The sequence below is a fragment of the Lytechinus variegatus genome, chromosome 9 (assembly GCF_018143015.1).
Source record: "Lytechinus variegatus isolate NC3 chromosome 9, Lvar_3.0, whole genome shotgun sequence".
Classification (NCBI taxonomy): Eukaryota; Metazoa; Echinodermata; class Echinoidea; order Temnopleuroida; family Toxopneustidae; genus Lytechinus; species Lytechinus variegatus.
Genome location: NC_054748.1, coordinates 26,886,266 through 26,903,035, shown reverse-complemented (window position 1 = coordinate 26,903,035; position 16,770 = coordinate 26,886,266). Strand labels below are relative to the sequence as shown.

The 16,770-nt window shown below is 38.6% G+C and overlaps 1 protein-coding gene across 1 annotated transcript; it reads right to left on the bottom strand.

The window, feature by feature from the left end:
- Positions 1 to 6,802: 6,802 nt before the first annotated feature.
- Positions 6,803 to 15,472, bottom strand: LOC121422136 (RWD domain-containing protein 3-like). Its single transcript, XM_041617026.1, has 5 exons — positions 15,294 to 15,472; positions 12,073 to 12,381; positions 11,000 to 11,163; positions 8,423 to 8,532; positions 6,803 to 7,239 (listed from the first exon to the last, which is right to left on the bottom strand). Exons 1-5 carry the CDS (start codon positions 15,400 to 15,402, stop codon positions 7,101 to 7,103), a joined length of 831 nt encoding a protein of 276 aa, XP_041472960.1. The 5' UTR covers positions 15,403 to 15,472; the 3' UTR covers positions 6,803 to 7,100.
- Between the last annotated feature and the right edge of the window lie 1,298 nt (positions 15,473 to 16,770).

Genomic DNA, 16,770 nt, shown 5'->3' with positions numbered 1-16,770 from the left:
AACAGTGTGAGTTGTGCTGTCACTGACACTGTGTCAGTCACTTGCCAGCTGTGTGGCCGACTTGCATGTGAAGCCGCGCCGCAAACGCGACGGGGCTACGCGAGGCTCGCCAGGCCGGGCGCACAGGCAGGGACAGCCAAGGTTTGCCGTACCGTTGTCTTCAGCGAGTTGATTCGTCATTTGTGTGCAGAGATAAGTCAGGGGCAAATCTCACTGGAGTGAAGTTGATAATAGTTACAATGTAAAACGCATATTTTAGTAATATAACAAAATACATCATGATAATAAAGGCATGGAAACAATTTACAACACTTGTATCTTACCGGTTTCTTCGTGACTTTAATTCACCACCGATCGCGGAAACAGTTCGTCGCTTTCTTGTTTTCAAATTCACCGCACGCGCATGCGCAGACATTAAAAGTACAAATCCACTCGCATGATTGGCTAATAGTACGATACATATTAACAGGAGGGGGTGGGGGGCAGGCGGGGAGTTGGGGCGGTGGGAAAAAATGAAAGCGGTTTGTGTTTTTGCCTCGGGATGATTCGAGAGAGAGTCTCACACTGAGCTGCTTGCCAGGGGTGGATACAGGATTTTTCGAAAGAAGGGGGACCCATTTTCCCGAGGAATAATTTGACAAGTAAAAACAAACTGAAAAAAAGGTTTCAAAAGGGGATTCCGTCCACAGCATTTTTACATTACAACAAATTTTCATTGTGCATGCCTCTCAAAATGGGTGCACGGGCCGGCTTAGACAACTGGCAGCCGTCTGTTTCGACGAGTTTTATGATTTATCCTCGTATTTGGTGAGTGGAGTCAACGGAGTTCAGCAGAACAACCAACATAACAGAGACCGGAGCTTTTGGTCTAGGGCCGGCTTTGACCCCTCCAGCTACCTAATCTACCACACAAACACGAATAACGCTCACATATAAATCCACAATTTTTTTTTCATTTGCGACCTACGTAGCTAGTTTTCACTTATCATCAGTTGCGTACCTAAGATTTTCCAAAGGGGGGGGGGGGGCAAAATTGTCCGCCCAAAAATTTGATAAGCAAAAAAAAAGGTCTTCAACCACAAATAAAGGATTTTGTACCAGAAAACAAATTGACAAGCAAAAAAAAAGGTCTTCAACATAAACTTCAAAGGAGGGGGCTCGTCAGGGATCAGTAATTATGACTCATCAGGGAGGGGGGGACAATCTGCCCCCCTCCTCCCCATACTTATACCCCCTCCACTTTTCCTCGTTCCTTTTCATCAACAATTTTCAACATTTTAACCTCAGTACTCTCTGCTTATACTTGGACATTCAGCTGGTATGGCCATTATATGTTTCCCAATGACTTTATAGACACAATAATAAGCTATTAATCTACACTAGTAATGTATGCAATCTTGTAAGGGCTTTAAAGGTCAAGTCCAACCAAGGAAAATGCTTACTTGAATAAAAAGAGAAAATCAAACCAACATAGTGCTGAAAATTTCATCAAAATCGGATGTAAGATAAGAAATTTATGACATAGAAAGAATCGCTTATTTTTCACAAAACGGTGATATGCACAACTAAGTGAGTCAGTCGATGATGCCTATCACTGACTATTTTTTTTGTTGTTAATTGTTTGAATTATACAATATTTCAGTTTTTACAGATTTGACAATATAAGGACTAACTTGACTGAACCATATAATGCTAATTGCACGTTTTCAGGGAGGAATTAATCGTTGCATCACTTGACAATGAGGAGAAAATTAGAATATTTCATATAACAAAATACAAAAGAAATAGGGAGTGAGTGGATGACGTCAGAGTCTCCTCATTTGCATATATATATATATATATATATATACATATATTATATACCAGCCAAGATGTGCATTTATAACTGTTTTGTGAAATTAAGCTAAAGTTTGAAATGTCATAACTTTATCCGATTTTGATGATATTTTCAGTGTTAGGTTTGTTTGATTTATTTTTTATTTTTATTCAAATCAACTTTTTGCTGGGGTGGACTTGTCCTCTAAGAGTTGGTATAGGCTACAAAACGATGTATAGTGCATTTGTTTTACATATTTTCTTTGTTTCAAATTATTTCAAAAGTTAAAGGAGAATGAAAACATTGGAACAAGATAGCTTGTGTGAAAACAGAAAAATCAAAGAAACAGATCAACAAAAGTTTGGGAAAAATCAGACAAATAGTGAGAAAGTTATGAGCATCTTAATATTGCAATCACTAATGCTATGGAGATAGCAAATTGGCAATGCGACAAAGATGTGTGATGTCACTTGGGAACAACTCTCCCCATTACTTTAGTATATATTTCACTTGAATTGCCTCTTTTATCACATCTATCCATAGATCATGTGTTCTTTCTACATGAGGGCATGTAATACATATTTTTTAAGAATACATCATGGATAAAGAGTTTGTATCATCATAGAAAAAGCAAAAAGAGACATTTTGAGTGTATTTTATAGTCTACCAAAGGGAAAGTTGTTCATTAGTGACATCACACATCCTTGTCGCATTGCCAATAGGAGGATCTCCATAGCATTAGTGATTTCAATATTCAAATGCTCATAACTTTCTCATTATTTGTCCGATTTTTCTCAAACTTTCTTTATTCTTATTCTTTGATTTTTCTGTTTCTACACAAACCTGTTTGTTCCAAAGGTTTCATTCCCCTTTAAAGTAAATAATCAGTATAAGACAGGCCTGTATAGGCCTATTATGATATTAAGGCACTGGCGGAGACAGCACTTTTTTATTGTCAAAGGAATTTCCTCGGGGAAAAGTGTGCCCCCCCCCCCTCGGAAAAACCTGGATCCGCCCCGGCCTGCTAGGCACTGTTCAAGCTATTTAATCCTACAGGCTGCAAAGCCCGTAGCTGGGGGGGGCGGGGATCGATTAACATAAATTTTCAAAAGCAAGAAAAACAGGGGAGGAAATGTGAAATCATTAGGGCAGTGTTTTGGTGGCATTGAATGTTATAGTATCCCTCAATTAGACCCCCAAAAAGCCAATCTGGAATAAAATTGTTGGACATGATTTTTCAACTGATTTAAGTAAGTATATGGTGTCAACATTTACCCCCAAAAATGTTGGGAGGAATACGGGCTGGGGAAAGTGGGTTTTTTCAAGGTCAAGGGTCACTGACTTTATAATGGTATCTCTGAGATGGAAAGGCGCAGGTTGGTGATCATGCGGGTGTCAAAATGATATCTGTCGGTGATATCTGTCGTCTATAACGTCAGCCACTTATGACTGATTAACCTAGACGTAAAACGTTAATTGGTAATATACCAGCTTGGCGTTTACCAGCAAAATGCTGTCCTGCTGAGCTCCTGCGGGAGTTACCACAAACAGAAAATGCACAGATTCTTACCAGAAGATCAATTAAAATGAAATTAAGTACCTATTTGCACATTCACCAATAAAATTCAAGGTCAATGCCTTTCAAGGTCAATGACCTTTATGGTATTTCTGAGATGAAAAGGCGCAGGTTGGTGATCATGGTGTCAAAATGCACAGATTATTACAGGAAGATGAAATAAAGTTAAGTACCTAGAAATAGAATGCACATTCACCCACAAAATTCAAGGTCAAAGGTCAATGTCCTTTTAACATTAGATACCATATGATAATATCTCTGAGATTAAGCACCGCATGTGGGTGATCTTGGTGCCAAAATGCACAGATTTATACAAGAAGATTAAATAACACAAAAATATGTATCAAGAATAAATTTTCACCAAGTTGAAATCCAAGATCAGAGTATATATAACCAGAAATTTATCCTTTATGTTCATATTTTATTTGTGAATGTTAAGAAAGATGGCTAATTTGTAATGAAAACGTGGAGGTTTCATAATTTCAGTATGAAATAATGGAGGTCATGGAGAATGTATTTAGGGGGCAGAGGTTAATGAACTCTTTCCAAATTGTCAGTGGAAATGGAGTAAAAAAAAAGTTAACCGAATAACACTTCTTCATATATTGCGATGCATTGCCAAAAACAATAAAAAAAATTAATGAAATCAAGAATATAACTTGAAATGATTTTATCTGAAGTAGCAGCATTGAATGCATCATAATATCTAAAAAAGAGGGTTAATGTCTTTTTCTCTCCAGCGATAGGCCACTCACCTCAACGCTATAATAAATACTATAAACCATGTAATCTATTAGTTTAATCTTCTATAAATGGATAGTATAGGTCTAACTCTCATGTCACAGCTAGCATCATCTGAAAGTATTTCCAAACAGCAGAGGGATGATGATGATGATGAAGATGCGGTACATCATTTTATTTGATCTTCTTGTAAGAATCTGGGCATATTTTGACACCATGATCACCGACCTGTAATATTTTATCTGGGAGATACTATTATACAGTATATTTAAAAAGGTCATTGACCTTTAACCTTGAAAATAAACCACTTTCCCCAACCCGTATTCCTCCTAATTTTTTTTTTTTTTTTTGGGGGGGTAAATGTTGACACCCATACCTACTCAAATCAGTTAAACCATTTCAAATAATTTTATTCCAAATGGTTACTAATTGCGGGATACTAGTATGAAGGATCAATAAAAAGGGAACTATGCTGATGTAAGTCGAGTTAACTAAAAAAAAACACACAAAAATGAAACGGACAGTGCTAACGTATACGTGAAGCAGTGTAACAAGCATTTTTATATGAAAGATTTGCTATAATTGCTAATCGGGGCCCTGGGAACGATCATTTTACTGGGGGTGCGGAAGTAAACTTGACAAGTAAAAAAAAAGTTTTCACTATAAAGTGAAGGTCGTTTAGGTGCCGAGAAATTTGACAAGCAAAAAACAAAGTTTTCACTAAAATTGTGCTTAATTATTCCTATATTTTTCCCGCAATTTGCCACATCTATACCAGAATTCCTATAGGGGTGCTGCCTAATACACACAGCACCTCCTTGGATGCACCCCGCTTCTCTTTTTGTAATCTACTTCCATTCCTCCATCACTTATGTCTATTCTTCTTTAACATTTTTATCCATTTTTAAAATTATATTCTTTTTCCGACACCAATAAGGGAACGCAGTCACTTTTGGCCATACAGATTCGTCTCTGGCTTTTGATTTCCCTGCTACATTCATTTGGTGGGGCCTAGCTACAACGTGAGGCAATGGACTTAAGCCTCTTATCGTTTTAAAAATAAAGAAAGAAACAATAAATTGGGCATTTCTTCCCCCAACAACCTTCTTTCTTTCAGTCAATTTCGCTCCTTAATAAAAAGAAAATCTTTCTTTATTTTATTTACTTCCGCCTTCTTTTCTTTTCTTTCATTTTTTTTTTGGCTTTCTCCCTTTTCCTTAATATCTTTTTCTTTCTCATTCCATGGCCACTCTAGGCCCCCTCGACCATTCGATGGATCTGTGCCGGGGAGTGGGGGCAACCATTCCTATATAATATTCTAGTAGGCAAGGTGGAAAATGGGAGAATAGAGCTAGAAAAAAAAGATGAAGGGAATTGATGTGTGTCAAGAGAGGGGTCAGGGTCGTTTAAAACGTACTACCCGTTAAGATATATTACTAGTTTGTTACCCGAGATAAAAAAAAAGTGAAGTCCAGTGGCTCCCTGCCCCACCCCACCCCCCTTACCAATATACCCTGGCATCACACATTATTTGCGATCATGCATTTTTCTCTAACTTTCTTACTCTCTCTCTCCCTCTCACTCTTGTTATCTCTTCCATCTGTTCTCTTACCTATTCCTCGCCTACATGTTTTAGAATACAGCGATGTAATGAGCCAAACATTTTAACAGGGACAGCTGTGGCATGAGGAGCAAGATTTCTAAAAAGTTGTGAGCGAGTGTAGCAAGCAACTAAAAATTTTGACTTTTTCTAAAATATATTTTGTGATAGATTCTGACATACTATTCCCAAAATGTTATTTATTTCACCCTTTACTCTTCTTCCTTTTCTTCCTCATTTTATAGGGGTGCTAATATAAATTCGATAAGCAAAAAATGAAAAGATGGGGGGTTATCACTGCAACAAAAGGTTTTCACTACAAAATGGAGGTCATTTAGGTTCCGAGAAATTTGAAAAGCAAAAAAAAAAAAAGGTTCCACTACAAAATGAAGGTCAATTGGAATATATTTATCAATTTTTCAACACCTTCCAGAATTCCTGGGGCCCATTGCATAAAGTTTTGCCATAGAATACTCAGGCAATTTTTTTGCCAGAATTTTTTCACGTATAATTTTCAGTGGCATAATTTCCATTTGCCAGAGTTTTTGTTTATTTGCCAGATTTTTTTAAGGCAAAAGTTTAATGCAACGGGCCCCAGGGTGGTGCTGCCTATGGCTATGGGAAATAATACACGCAGCAACTCCGCTTCCCCAAGGCAATGGAGCGGAGCAAGCAACTGAAATTTTTGACCTTTTTAATACAAAATATATTTTGTGATAGATTTTGACATACTATTTCCAAAATGTTATTTTGTTTCACCCTTTACCCATTTCTGTTCTCTCTTTTCTTGTGTGTTTCTTAGTTTTGGTGGTGGGTGATGGGCCCGTTCACCCCCCCCCCCCATCTGCACGGCAGCGATGGAATGCAATATCAGTACAGGCATGCAAACAAACCTTCCACAAAAAACATTTTTAACAAAATGGTTATTTCCTCTGTATGACAGCAACGAGAGTACCATACACAGAAAAAAAATCAAACTTCCTTTTAATAAGAATCTGGTAAAAGTTTCATTTATTGTTTTTTACCAAACAGTCACAGGCAGTGTGTCCAACCACCGTTCTGGTGATCAGTGGCGGACCATGACCCGGAGGGGACAACGCATTGGAGGGGCACAGCATTGTTCACAAACAATACAGTGCCCCTCCAATGCTTTGTCTCCTCCGGGTCACGGTCCGCCACTGATGGTGATAAAAAAGCAATATCTCCAGTGTGATTTCCATGTTTTTGAGTGACTCCACAGTTCAAATCTACTGTCGGTGCACGTCCTCAGTAAGCATGTCTCCTTCTGAGTGACCTTGTAATCGGCTGATCATGAAAATGGGCAAGCATACCAGAAAATGATCATTGGTGTCCTGGAGATGACCTTGTCATCTTATGGCACCCTGCACTGGATGTCTACACAATGGTTGAAGATGTTCGTCATAAAGTTGTGATAAATTCAGCGAATCAAAATACTTTCTCAGTTCCTGGACACTTCCCATCTCTGAAACCTCGAACGATGAAAACCTGTAGAAATGTAAAAGGAAGTTTGGTACTTACAAAATAGTATTGTTACAAAAAATGATAGCATGCATATATCCTAACCTGTCATGCAAAGACAATCCAAGAACAAAATTATGTGATTGATTCAGGTAGAATGACCAAATGTCACAGTCACGCCAACAAAACCTAGGCTACAGTCATAGACCCTGAATGAAAATTTGATCAACTAGTGGGTCTTGACACAAGACTAGGACAAATACACCTTGCTGTTTGATGGACCTACCCTGCACAACTTTTGGCTGCATAATCAAACCACTTTCTTCAAGTGAAGGGTGGATACAAATTAATGATTTATAACTCTGTTATTCCTTGAAGGATCTTCACGAATATTATTTTTTCTATTTTCCTGCTTTTTCAATACCCCCAAAATATCAAGGTTAACTTTTCCTTTTATAACAACTCTCAGAATATGGCCCCTGATTGAGTAAATAGGGTCGTGGGTTCGAATCCCAGCCGTGGCGTAATTTCCTACGGCAAGAAATGTATCCACATTGTGCTGCACTCGACCCAGGTGAGGTGGATGGGTACCTGGTAGGATTTATTTCTTGAACGCTTTAGCGCCTATTAATATGGCGGCTTAGCTACAGCCGGGTAATAATATGAAACCAAGTAGCAAATCGCAGTTGAGTATATGCACACAGTAACTTAGACCAAAAGCTTCGGTCTCTGTTATGTTGGTTGTTCAGCTGAACTCCAGTGGCTTAACTCACCAAATACAGAGACCGAAGTTCTAGCGCGATCTGTACAGGGGACTCAATGGCCATATGTTTATGTACTTAAGATCGGACAAAACGGGGAAGTGAATTTGCGTGACAGTCGAGGTAAGTCACTGTTTTTGTTCCTTTTAACTTGATTTTTCTCTGTTTTTTGGCAATTAATGCCAAGACAGAATATTAATTTGCATTTTGGTCGCAATAATTGTCAATTTTTTTATTCATTAAAGACAAAAATTGAAGAGCCCCGACGGGGGGATTTTGCATTGCAAGTCCCCTAATGGTGGCTGCACGATAGCGAGCCGTCTGTGTACGAGGAGAAATTTAAAAAAATGTTAAAAAACTCCTCGAAACAGACGGATGCCAGTTACTGCGCTATATAAATGGACATATTATTATTTTTTATAATAACAAAATTGATGTCCATGACAAACCTGTTTTTATCAGTAGGCTTCTCACTCAACACATTCATCATTTTCTCTTTGCACGCCTTCCCATTTGAATCCACATCAACCTTCTGTGTTTTCAGTCGAAGAATAAATTCCTAAAAAAAAGCAGATCAGGAAATAAATTTACAAGCATGGAAGATGTATGCACTTCCCAGAGTGGTAAGGCCTGAAAGCATTTTTTGTGAAACCATATCTCAATCAAAGTTAACCCACCTTTTCAAATTGAATGAACGATGTAATGAGATTATTATCAATAATTTTTCAATTGCTGTATATCATCTACTATATATCTTTAATTGTCTGAGTGTCATTATATCTGGTCATGGGCGAAAATCCCAGGGGGATGCGTCCTCCCTACTAAAAATAGTAGGGGGGACAGAATATCAAATGTCCCTCCTACTATTTATGGTCTTTTATGATGGAAAGAAATACATCATTCAAACTCGAAGTCAAACACATATTTTGGATGAAATTACCTAACTTTTTTGGGTGATAACCTACTTTTATTTTGCTTGTCAAATTTATTTTGGTCGAAATGACCTTACATTTGCGATGATAACCTTCTTTTTTGGGGGGCTTGTCAAATTTTTTCAAAACAAGAAGACGCTTGATTGCTCAGTACATAGAGCAGTGGTTTGATCATTTTGCATTAAGGTGACCATGGGGGTGTTTCACAAAGATTTAATTATGACTTAGAGTGGCACTTAAAGGTCCTATGAAATTAAAACTAAAGATGTGTTAATAGAGGTATTTTGCCATGAAAATTGCGAATCTGTGACCTATTTTTGCGTACGATTGATAGTTTCAGAGTTATTCCCTGACAAAGAACTTGACAGGGAAAGCCCACTTTTTTTCTGGCGAAAACCTTGAATAGAGCTGTCAATCATAACGACGTCACTTTCAGAAGTTGGCTTTCGCTAGCGGCTCGCGTTCGGCTTTATTTACTGTAATGTTGCGTGCACTTTGACAGAGCTGAGCTAACTTTACTGAACTGGAGATTGACCTTTACTAATAGTAATGGCGAATTCCTCCCCTTGGGATGAAGAGTCAGCATCGGAGTGGTCTACTTTCTCTCTCCGAAAGATCTAGCTTCGAGTCTGATGATGGTAGAAATGGAAATGATGGAATAATTAATCCATATCAATTTAAGCCTGCTCCCAGTGACGTGACGGAGCTGACGAGGAGGAAGATGATGCCAATGGCAATGCCAATCTGGATCAACAAAGGCTTGTTGACAACTATTGGTAGGTTTATAATTCCAGATTTCTATTCAATAACAATCTATCTGAGTTTTTGTATAATAAATAGTCCCAATTTGTACATGTATGTTTGATCTCATTTAGGTCTCTTATTTTCTCGCCTCCACTTGTCTGTGGTGTAAAAAATGCGTCGATGCTCTTGCTTTGGGCGAGCTCCTCGATTCGTTCATGCACGGTGCACTAGCGCCAGTGATCTCTATGCCGGATACGCTGCTCGCGCTGCCGCGTACTCTGCACTGAATCGAGGCCCAGAGGCTCGAAATTTATTTGGAAATCACGATTGTGTGGTATGCCTTAGATTCTGTAAAGATCGAGATTTGCATGAAATTAAGATTCAGAAAACAGTTTTTGTAAGAATTGTAAAAAGGCTGGTTTAAATTCCAGAAGAAAGTTGAGCAAGCTCGAGGACCGAGTCAAATAAAAAATCACGAAATTACGTTCTTTTATCTTGTGAGTGATACTCTAATAAAAAATTAGAGCTTTTCGGAGAACAATATCCAGATTTTGAGTATGCTACATAAAAATATGGTTATTTATCAGGCAGGTAAAAATTGTGTAATGTGAAAGATCTGCTTGTATTATTTTTAATACAAGTTTTTTGCCCTGTCGATCCACACGTGAAACCTATGGACCGTGCAGCAAAACAAACCACCAGCGCTGGTGCTGCTTTCTTCGAGTGACGTCACTGATCACGTGATACTCCGAAAAGACGTTCTGCAGAATTTTTATGGGCGGGGCGTATTGGAACAGAAAATGGGCAATTTTCCACTTTCATTTCGCTGTGAAATTAAAATTTATTTTCCTAAAGAGAATGGTGCGGAGAATTGCGATGTGGGAACACTTATTCAACGAAAAATTGAAAGTTTTACAATTATTTCATAGGACCTTTAAATGTCAATGCATACATGACTCATACTTAAATCTTTGTAAAACACCCCCTGGGTTCGATTCTCACTTGTTACATACTAGTGCCCTTTGGTAATGAAAACAAACCTGTGGACAGGTGCCATGGCCATGTGGTTTAAGGCGCCCGACGAGACAATTGAAAGTCACGGATTCAATTCCCGGCCTTGACACTTCTGCCTTTAAGCAGTGCATTAAATTGACAGTGCTCTTTTATCCTAATATACTCATATAAATGAAAATGCTACATGCATTTTTGGAAAATTTATGTGCACTTGTTTCTTTTTAAAACTATTAAACTTTGTTCCTCTGATTTCCACCTTGCTTGGAAACATTCATGGCTTGATGGCAATTACAAATAAATTACCTCCACCATAACATTTTTTTCAATAATACTGACCTTGACTCTTGCCTGATGACCTTCAAGAAGGATTAAGATGAGTCTCTCAACGAAGATTATCCTTCCCATGATGCTTAGCTCTTCACACCAGCTTGTTAATGTCTTGATGTAGCGACCCTTAGCCCTCATGTGATCAAGCCGCAGCAATGAAGTCACACAAGTCCCTAAGAGACAAAATCAGTTCACAAATAAACAAGGTAATTGTTGATGTGGAAGAGGTTCATCGTGGTGAAGGATTGAGTAGAAGAAATAACCAGTTGTCTCACAAAGTAACAAACATAGTGGGAAGGGACGTTTCGTCTGCAAGCTGCTAGACTTCGTAATTGCTATATAGTTTCATCTTTCTAAAAGTATTAGTTTATTTCTTTTTGCTTTCTCTCCTAGAGGTGTTGTGGTTAAGGATATTTAAAGAGAAATTCCAGTAGTTGCAGTAAACACTGATTTCATGAGAAAGTCTGTAAAACAAGGCTTAATTGTCAGTATATCATCGGGGATCTAGATCTGGTACAGTTACATTAACTGAACTTTGTGAAATCTTGAAATCTACGCTGAAAAATGTTCACACCGAAGATCCCCAACACAGATAAGCGCATGTGGGACAATGTATAGTTATTGTTAGGGCGTTGGACCCGACGCTCTACCAGAATCCTGTGCTTATTTGCTGATTTCTCAGCAATTACACAATTTCTTCCAGAATCCTTTGGCACATGTGTTTTATTTATACAAACAGCCACTTTGGTGGTCATTTCATTGGATTCTGTACGAACTTATTTTGATATCGTTACCAAAACTAGCATTTACTTTTAACAACAAAGTGTTCAAATGGTGGTAATATTAATTGCTAACATGCCTAGACCTACAAAATCATCATTCTATTTTCTTTTGTGTGTGTGGGGGGGGAGGGGCAGGGGGTCACTGTTATATGACCAATCCTTAAAGACACTCGGGCATATCTTTCTGCCTTTGCTCAAATACCTACATTGATGGGAGAATGCTATTAGAACTGATGGCAAAATAGGAACTATTAACCTGACAATATAAAAATTATCAAAAAATATGAAACAGTTATTCACCTTGGCTATCAGGAGTCATTTCCTGCTGGTTCTCATAATTTGCATACTCCTTAAAATGAAGGCGGATCCACTCTACGATCTCCATTGCCATTGGTTCACCACAAAGATGCTCATTTGCATATTCAAGAAGGCTGGTCTTCATTTTATCAGCAGCTTTCCTGGTCAGGAGGTCAGAGGTCAAACTGATATCTGGCACGGATTTAGGGTAGAATGGACCTGGTGCGAAGGTGATGGCGATGGTTGAGCCGAGGTTGGGAGATTGTTCATTGTTTGATGAATCTGATAAGGTAATTGTGTATCGAGCTGACCCTGAAAATAGAAATATCATAAAATATCATAAGTTAAGGCAGCATAGCTCAGTCAGTTAGCACGCATGTTTCAGATAAGATCGTAGATCTCAACGTGAGGGGTTTGAATCCTGCTCAGCTGAAACGCATCTAACAAAAACGTCTGATGCTATAGCATTGTGTGTTAGCATGCCTCACCACTGTATTTAGCACAGGTATGAATGCAGTAGGAAAGCACCCCATCCATTGGAAAGAATGTGTGTATAGGAGAGTTGCAACGTATGCACGTTAAAACCAATACACTTTTCTTCAGAGAGTAGGATATTCACCCAGTGTACTGCACCTGCCAGTCCTGGCAAAATTGAGCTCAGGTCAAGTACCCAATGCATTTGAATAACAGAGCCCTTTCAAATTGAAGATTTAGAAGAAGAAGCAGAACTGAGAACTAGAAGTTCAACTTAGAACGAGACAAACTAGAAGTTCAACTTAGAACGAGACATCTGCTAGAAGCTAGATAAATATTAATAGGTCTAATTATAGTTTGGTAAAAAAAACAAGTGTTGCCCAGCAGGCAGCACTGTGCCTAGACAGCTGGCAACCGTCTGTTTCGAGGAGTTTTTTAAACATTTTAAAAAAAAATTCTCCTCGTACACAGACGGCTCGCTAGCGTGCAGCCACCATTAGGGGACTTGCAATGCAAAATCCCCCCGTCGGGGCTCTTCAATTTTTGTCTTTAATGAATAAAAATTTTGAAAGTTAACGCGAACAAAATGCAAATTAATATTCCCTCTTGGCATTAATTGCCAAAAAACTGAGAAAAATCAAGTTAAAAGCCAGATATAATAACAAGTAATATTCAAATGTATGCTGACGATGCAAAGATTTATTGGGCAGTTAGAAGTGTATCCAATGTGCTTGACCTTCAGGGAGATTTGGACTCTGCAGTCCAGTGGTCCAACGATTGGCAGTTAAAATTCAACAACACTAAATATAAAACTCTTCACCTCGGACGAGGAAATCCACTGTCAAGCTAAAGCATGGAAGGTAAACTTCTGCAATCTTCCACTGAAGAGAAAGACCTTGGCATTCTTGTTGATCCTGATTTGACTTTCCACAAACACGTATCCCTTGCAGTTATCAAAGCTAATCAAATACTTGGCATTGTAAAACGATCCTTCTCTTATTTGAGTGAAGTGACACTTCCCATCTTGTATAAATCGCTTGTCAGACCTCATCTGGAGTATGGGAATAGTGCCTGGAATCCAAGATTTTTAATGGACATTGACAAGCTTGAAAGAGTCCAGAGACGTGCCACAAAATTACTGCCAATCTTAGCCAACAAGCCATACGAAGAGAGACTCAAATATTTGAAACTTCATTCACTTGTATATAGAAGGAAACGTGGAGACATGATTCAAGTTTACAAATTTCTTCATGGTATTGATTTCTGCCAAGTTGATAAGTTTTTCACGATGCACCAAGCCCGCGAAACTAGAGGTCACTCATTGAAAATATTTAAGCAACAATACAGACTCTACCTCAGAGGGCACTCTTTCAGTCAAAGAGTTGTCAATGACTGGAACAATCTTCCCGAGTCAGTGGTCACCGCACCAAGTCTAAGTACATTCAAAAGACTATTGGACATTCATTGGTCCAACCTTCACTATGTAGCACGTGATCCAACTCTTTAGCGTACCCTCAAAGCTGTATCGTCTGTAATTCCTTAAGAAGAAGCGAACGGAAGACTTACAGGACTACCTTCTCTTCCTTATATTGCTGATGCTGAAAAGAAACAAAAACAGTGACTTACCTCTGCTGTCGCGCAAATTCACTTCCGTTTTATCCGATCTTAAGTACATAAACATATGGCCATTGAGTCCCCTGTACAGATCGCGCTAGAACTTTGGTCTCTGTATTTGGTGAGTGAAGCCAACAGAGTGTTCAGCTGAACAACCAACATAACAGAGACCGAAGCTTTTGGTCTACACTGTGCCCAACGATCTGTCCCTGAATGGAATTAACTCTCTCATCAAATGGTAAATGCAATTTTGCTTGACAATGACAGCTTCCAAAAGCTAAATCATCTTAAACATACCCCTCACTCCTAATTAATGTGCATCCAAGTGCAATTTCATCTTCAACATGAAGTTCGAGATATGCTGCACAGCCCTTTTGAAGAATACCCAAAAGCCACAGAATAGGCAGTAGAGGCGCTGGTCCAAAAATTGGGATTGTCCCAGAAAACAAGGATATCCTCATAAACCAAGACAAATCATGTCTTGATAAATTGAGACTGTCCTTGTTTATCGGGACGTTTTTTTTTCACTTCCCCCTACGGGACAAAGAAAGCAATTACGGAAATTGAGAGTGCTAAAAATAGATTCAGTGACCTCATTTCCCCCAGTTCACCGTCTATTTTTCATGACTTACCGTCTTCCAATAATCTTGTTATGAAACCTGATGTTTACATTGACTAGCACACTTGATTGGTGTTGGCACTTGACAGGTGAATGAACTTTCCTAGATTTCTTGTGTGAAGAAATCCTTATAAACTGAGACAGTCCCTGTAAACTGAGACGATCCCAATTTTCTGACCAGCGCCTCTACTGATAGGCATGATAGATTATTGTCATGGTCATAATTAATGATAATGAATAATATTCTTATTCACTAGGCCTAGTTAAGAACGATCGAGACATTCTTATATTATTAATGTTGCAACACCCTCTTTTGAGTTACGATCAACTGAAGCTGACGACTTCTGTCTGAGACTGAGCTCTCGTCTCGAGCTCTTACTTTGGCTTGCAGTCAAGTCTCAGTTGGAGTGCACGCCAGGCCAGGCGTGCATTGCGCGGAACGCGCCGCGCCTGGCGCGGCCGGCCGGGGAGCGCGGAGCTGGCTCGAGAGGCACAGACCGCTCTTATTTATAATTACCTGCTTCTGCATTCAAATCATGGAGTGTGAATTCTCCGCTTTGACAAAAGACAGATTCTAATACTTGCAGCTCATCTGTAACTGAATTACAGCTTAAGTCAGCGTTCATAATGCTGAAAGTTGCAATTGTCCGACTTCAAACTCTCGACGAACGTTGCAAATGATGCCACAACAATTTTGTTATTTTTGGTAGGCCTCATAGAGATGTATATTGTTCTCTATGGTAGGCCTAGACTCTCTTTTTCCCCATCTCTGATGTTTACGCACGTGACGAGTCACATGATCCGTAGAGGCGAGACGTACACGTGGAAAGAGGTTCCATGACATTTGCTCCGACGACAATTGCTCCGATGGAAATTCTACACATTAAGCAAAACATAAAATCTAACTTCCAAAACTAAATAAACCCTAATCGTAATCATTACAATATTCTGAACCAAAAACTCTATCACAATCCTAACGCTTATCCTATGACTTCTAAGATATATCCCAGGACCAATTGCAGTTGGATTTCCAACTGGTTTCAATTGGTTTCAACTGGTTTCAATTGGTTTTAACTGGAATTTAACCATTTCCAGTTGAAACCAATTGAAACCAGTTGGGCAACTGGAAATCCTCACTGGAACCAGTTGAGTAACTGGACTTCCAACTGGAAATGATTTCTAACTGGATCCAGTTGGGTAATACTGGAAATCCTAACTGGAACCAGTTGGGTAACTGAAAATGACATCCAACTGGAAATGATTTCTAACTGGATCCAGTTGGGTGAATGGAAATCCTAACTGGAACCAGTTGGGCAACTGGAAATCCTAACTGCCAGTGTGCACAGATTAATGTTTTATGAGATTACAATGTATCTATTTATTTTTTTCAATTTGAAGTACCACACTTTTTTCAGATAAGTGTTTAGAATACTTAGCAGTGAAAGCCATGTTCATAAATGTTATAGATTATAATTAAAACAGATTCAAAGATAATAAGAACACCATTAACTGTTACCAAATTACATCAAATAAAAATACATATATTTGAAGATCGGAATTACATGGTCGCCATATTCTTGGCACTGTAGTGGTTGGAAAATTTGAACGTTTAATTATAATAAAGTGGTAATTTTTACCGATTATTTGAGTGCTATTGAAGCGGTGAAGGAAAACAATGAGGATAATTTCGTTAGAAAAACCATAATTACAGCCACTTGTCTAAATATAAAGGTATATTAATTTGCATAGAGTGGATTCCATCTCACTGTGGGGTTAATGGAAACGAAACGGCTGACTTCTATGCAAAGGCAGCCCTAAAACAAGAAATAGAGATTAATAATAGTTTGAATATCCAAGAAACAAAAAAGATTGTAAGAGTCCTTGCAAGAAAGGAATGGCAGAAGAGATGGGACAAGTCAACTTCAGAATTAAGAAAATACCAGAAAGCTGTCTCCGAAAAAACTCCCTTTGATTATCTCGATCTGCACACAATA

What these genes read in the sequence shown, in the direction of transcription:
- LOC121422136 (XM_041617026.1), bottom strand. Translation starts at nt 15,402, where the DNA reads ATGAACGCTGACTTAAGCTGTAATTCAGTTACAGATGAGCTGCAAGTA. An exon ending in AATGACTCCTGATAGCCAAG is followed by an intron (nt 11,164 to 12,072) that starts GTGAATAACTGT and finishes TTTGTCTCTTAG; the next exon opens with GGACTTGTGTGACTTCATTG. An exon ending in GTCATCAGGCAAGAGTCAAG is followed by an intron (nt 8,533 to 10,999) that starts GTCAGTATTATT and finishes GCTTTTTTTTAG; the next exon opens with GAATTTATTCTTCGACTGAA.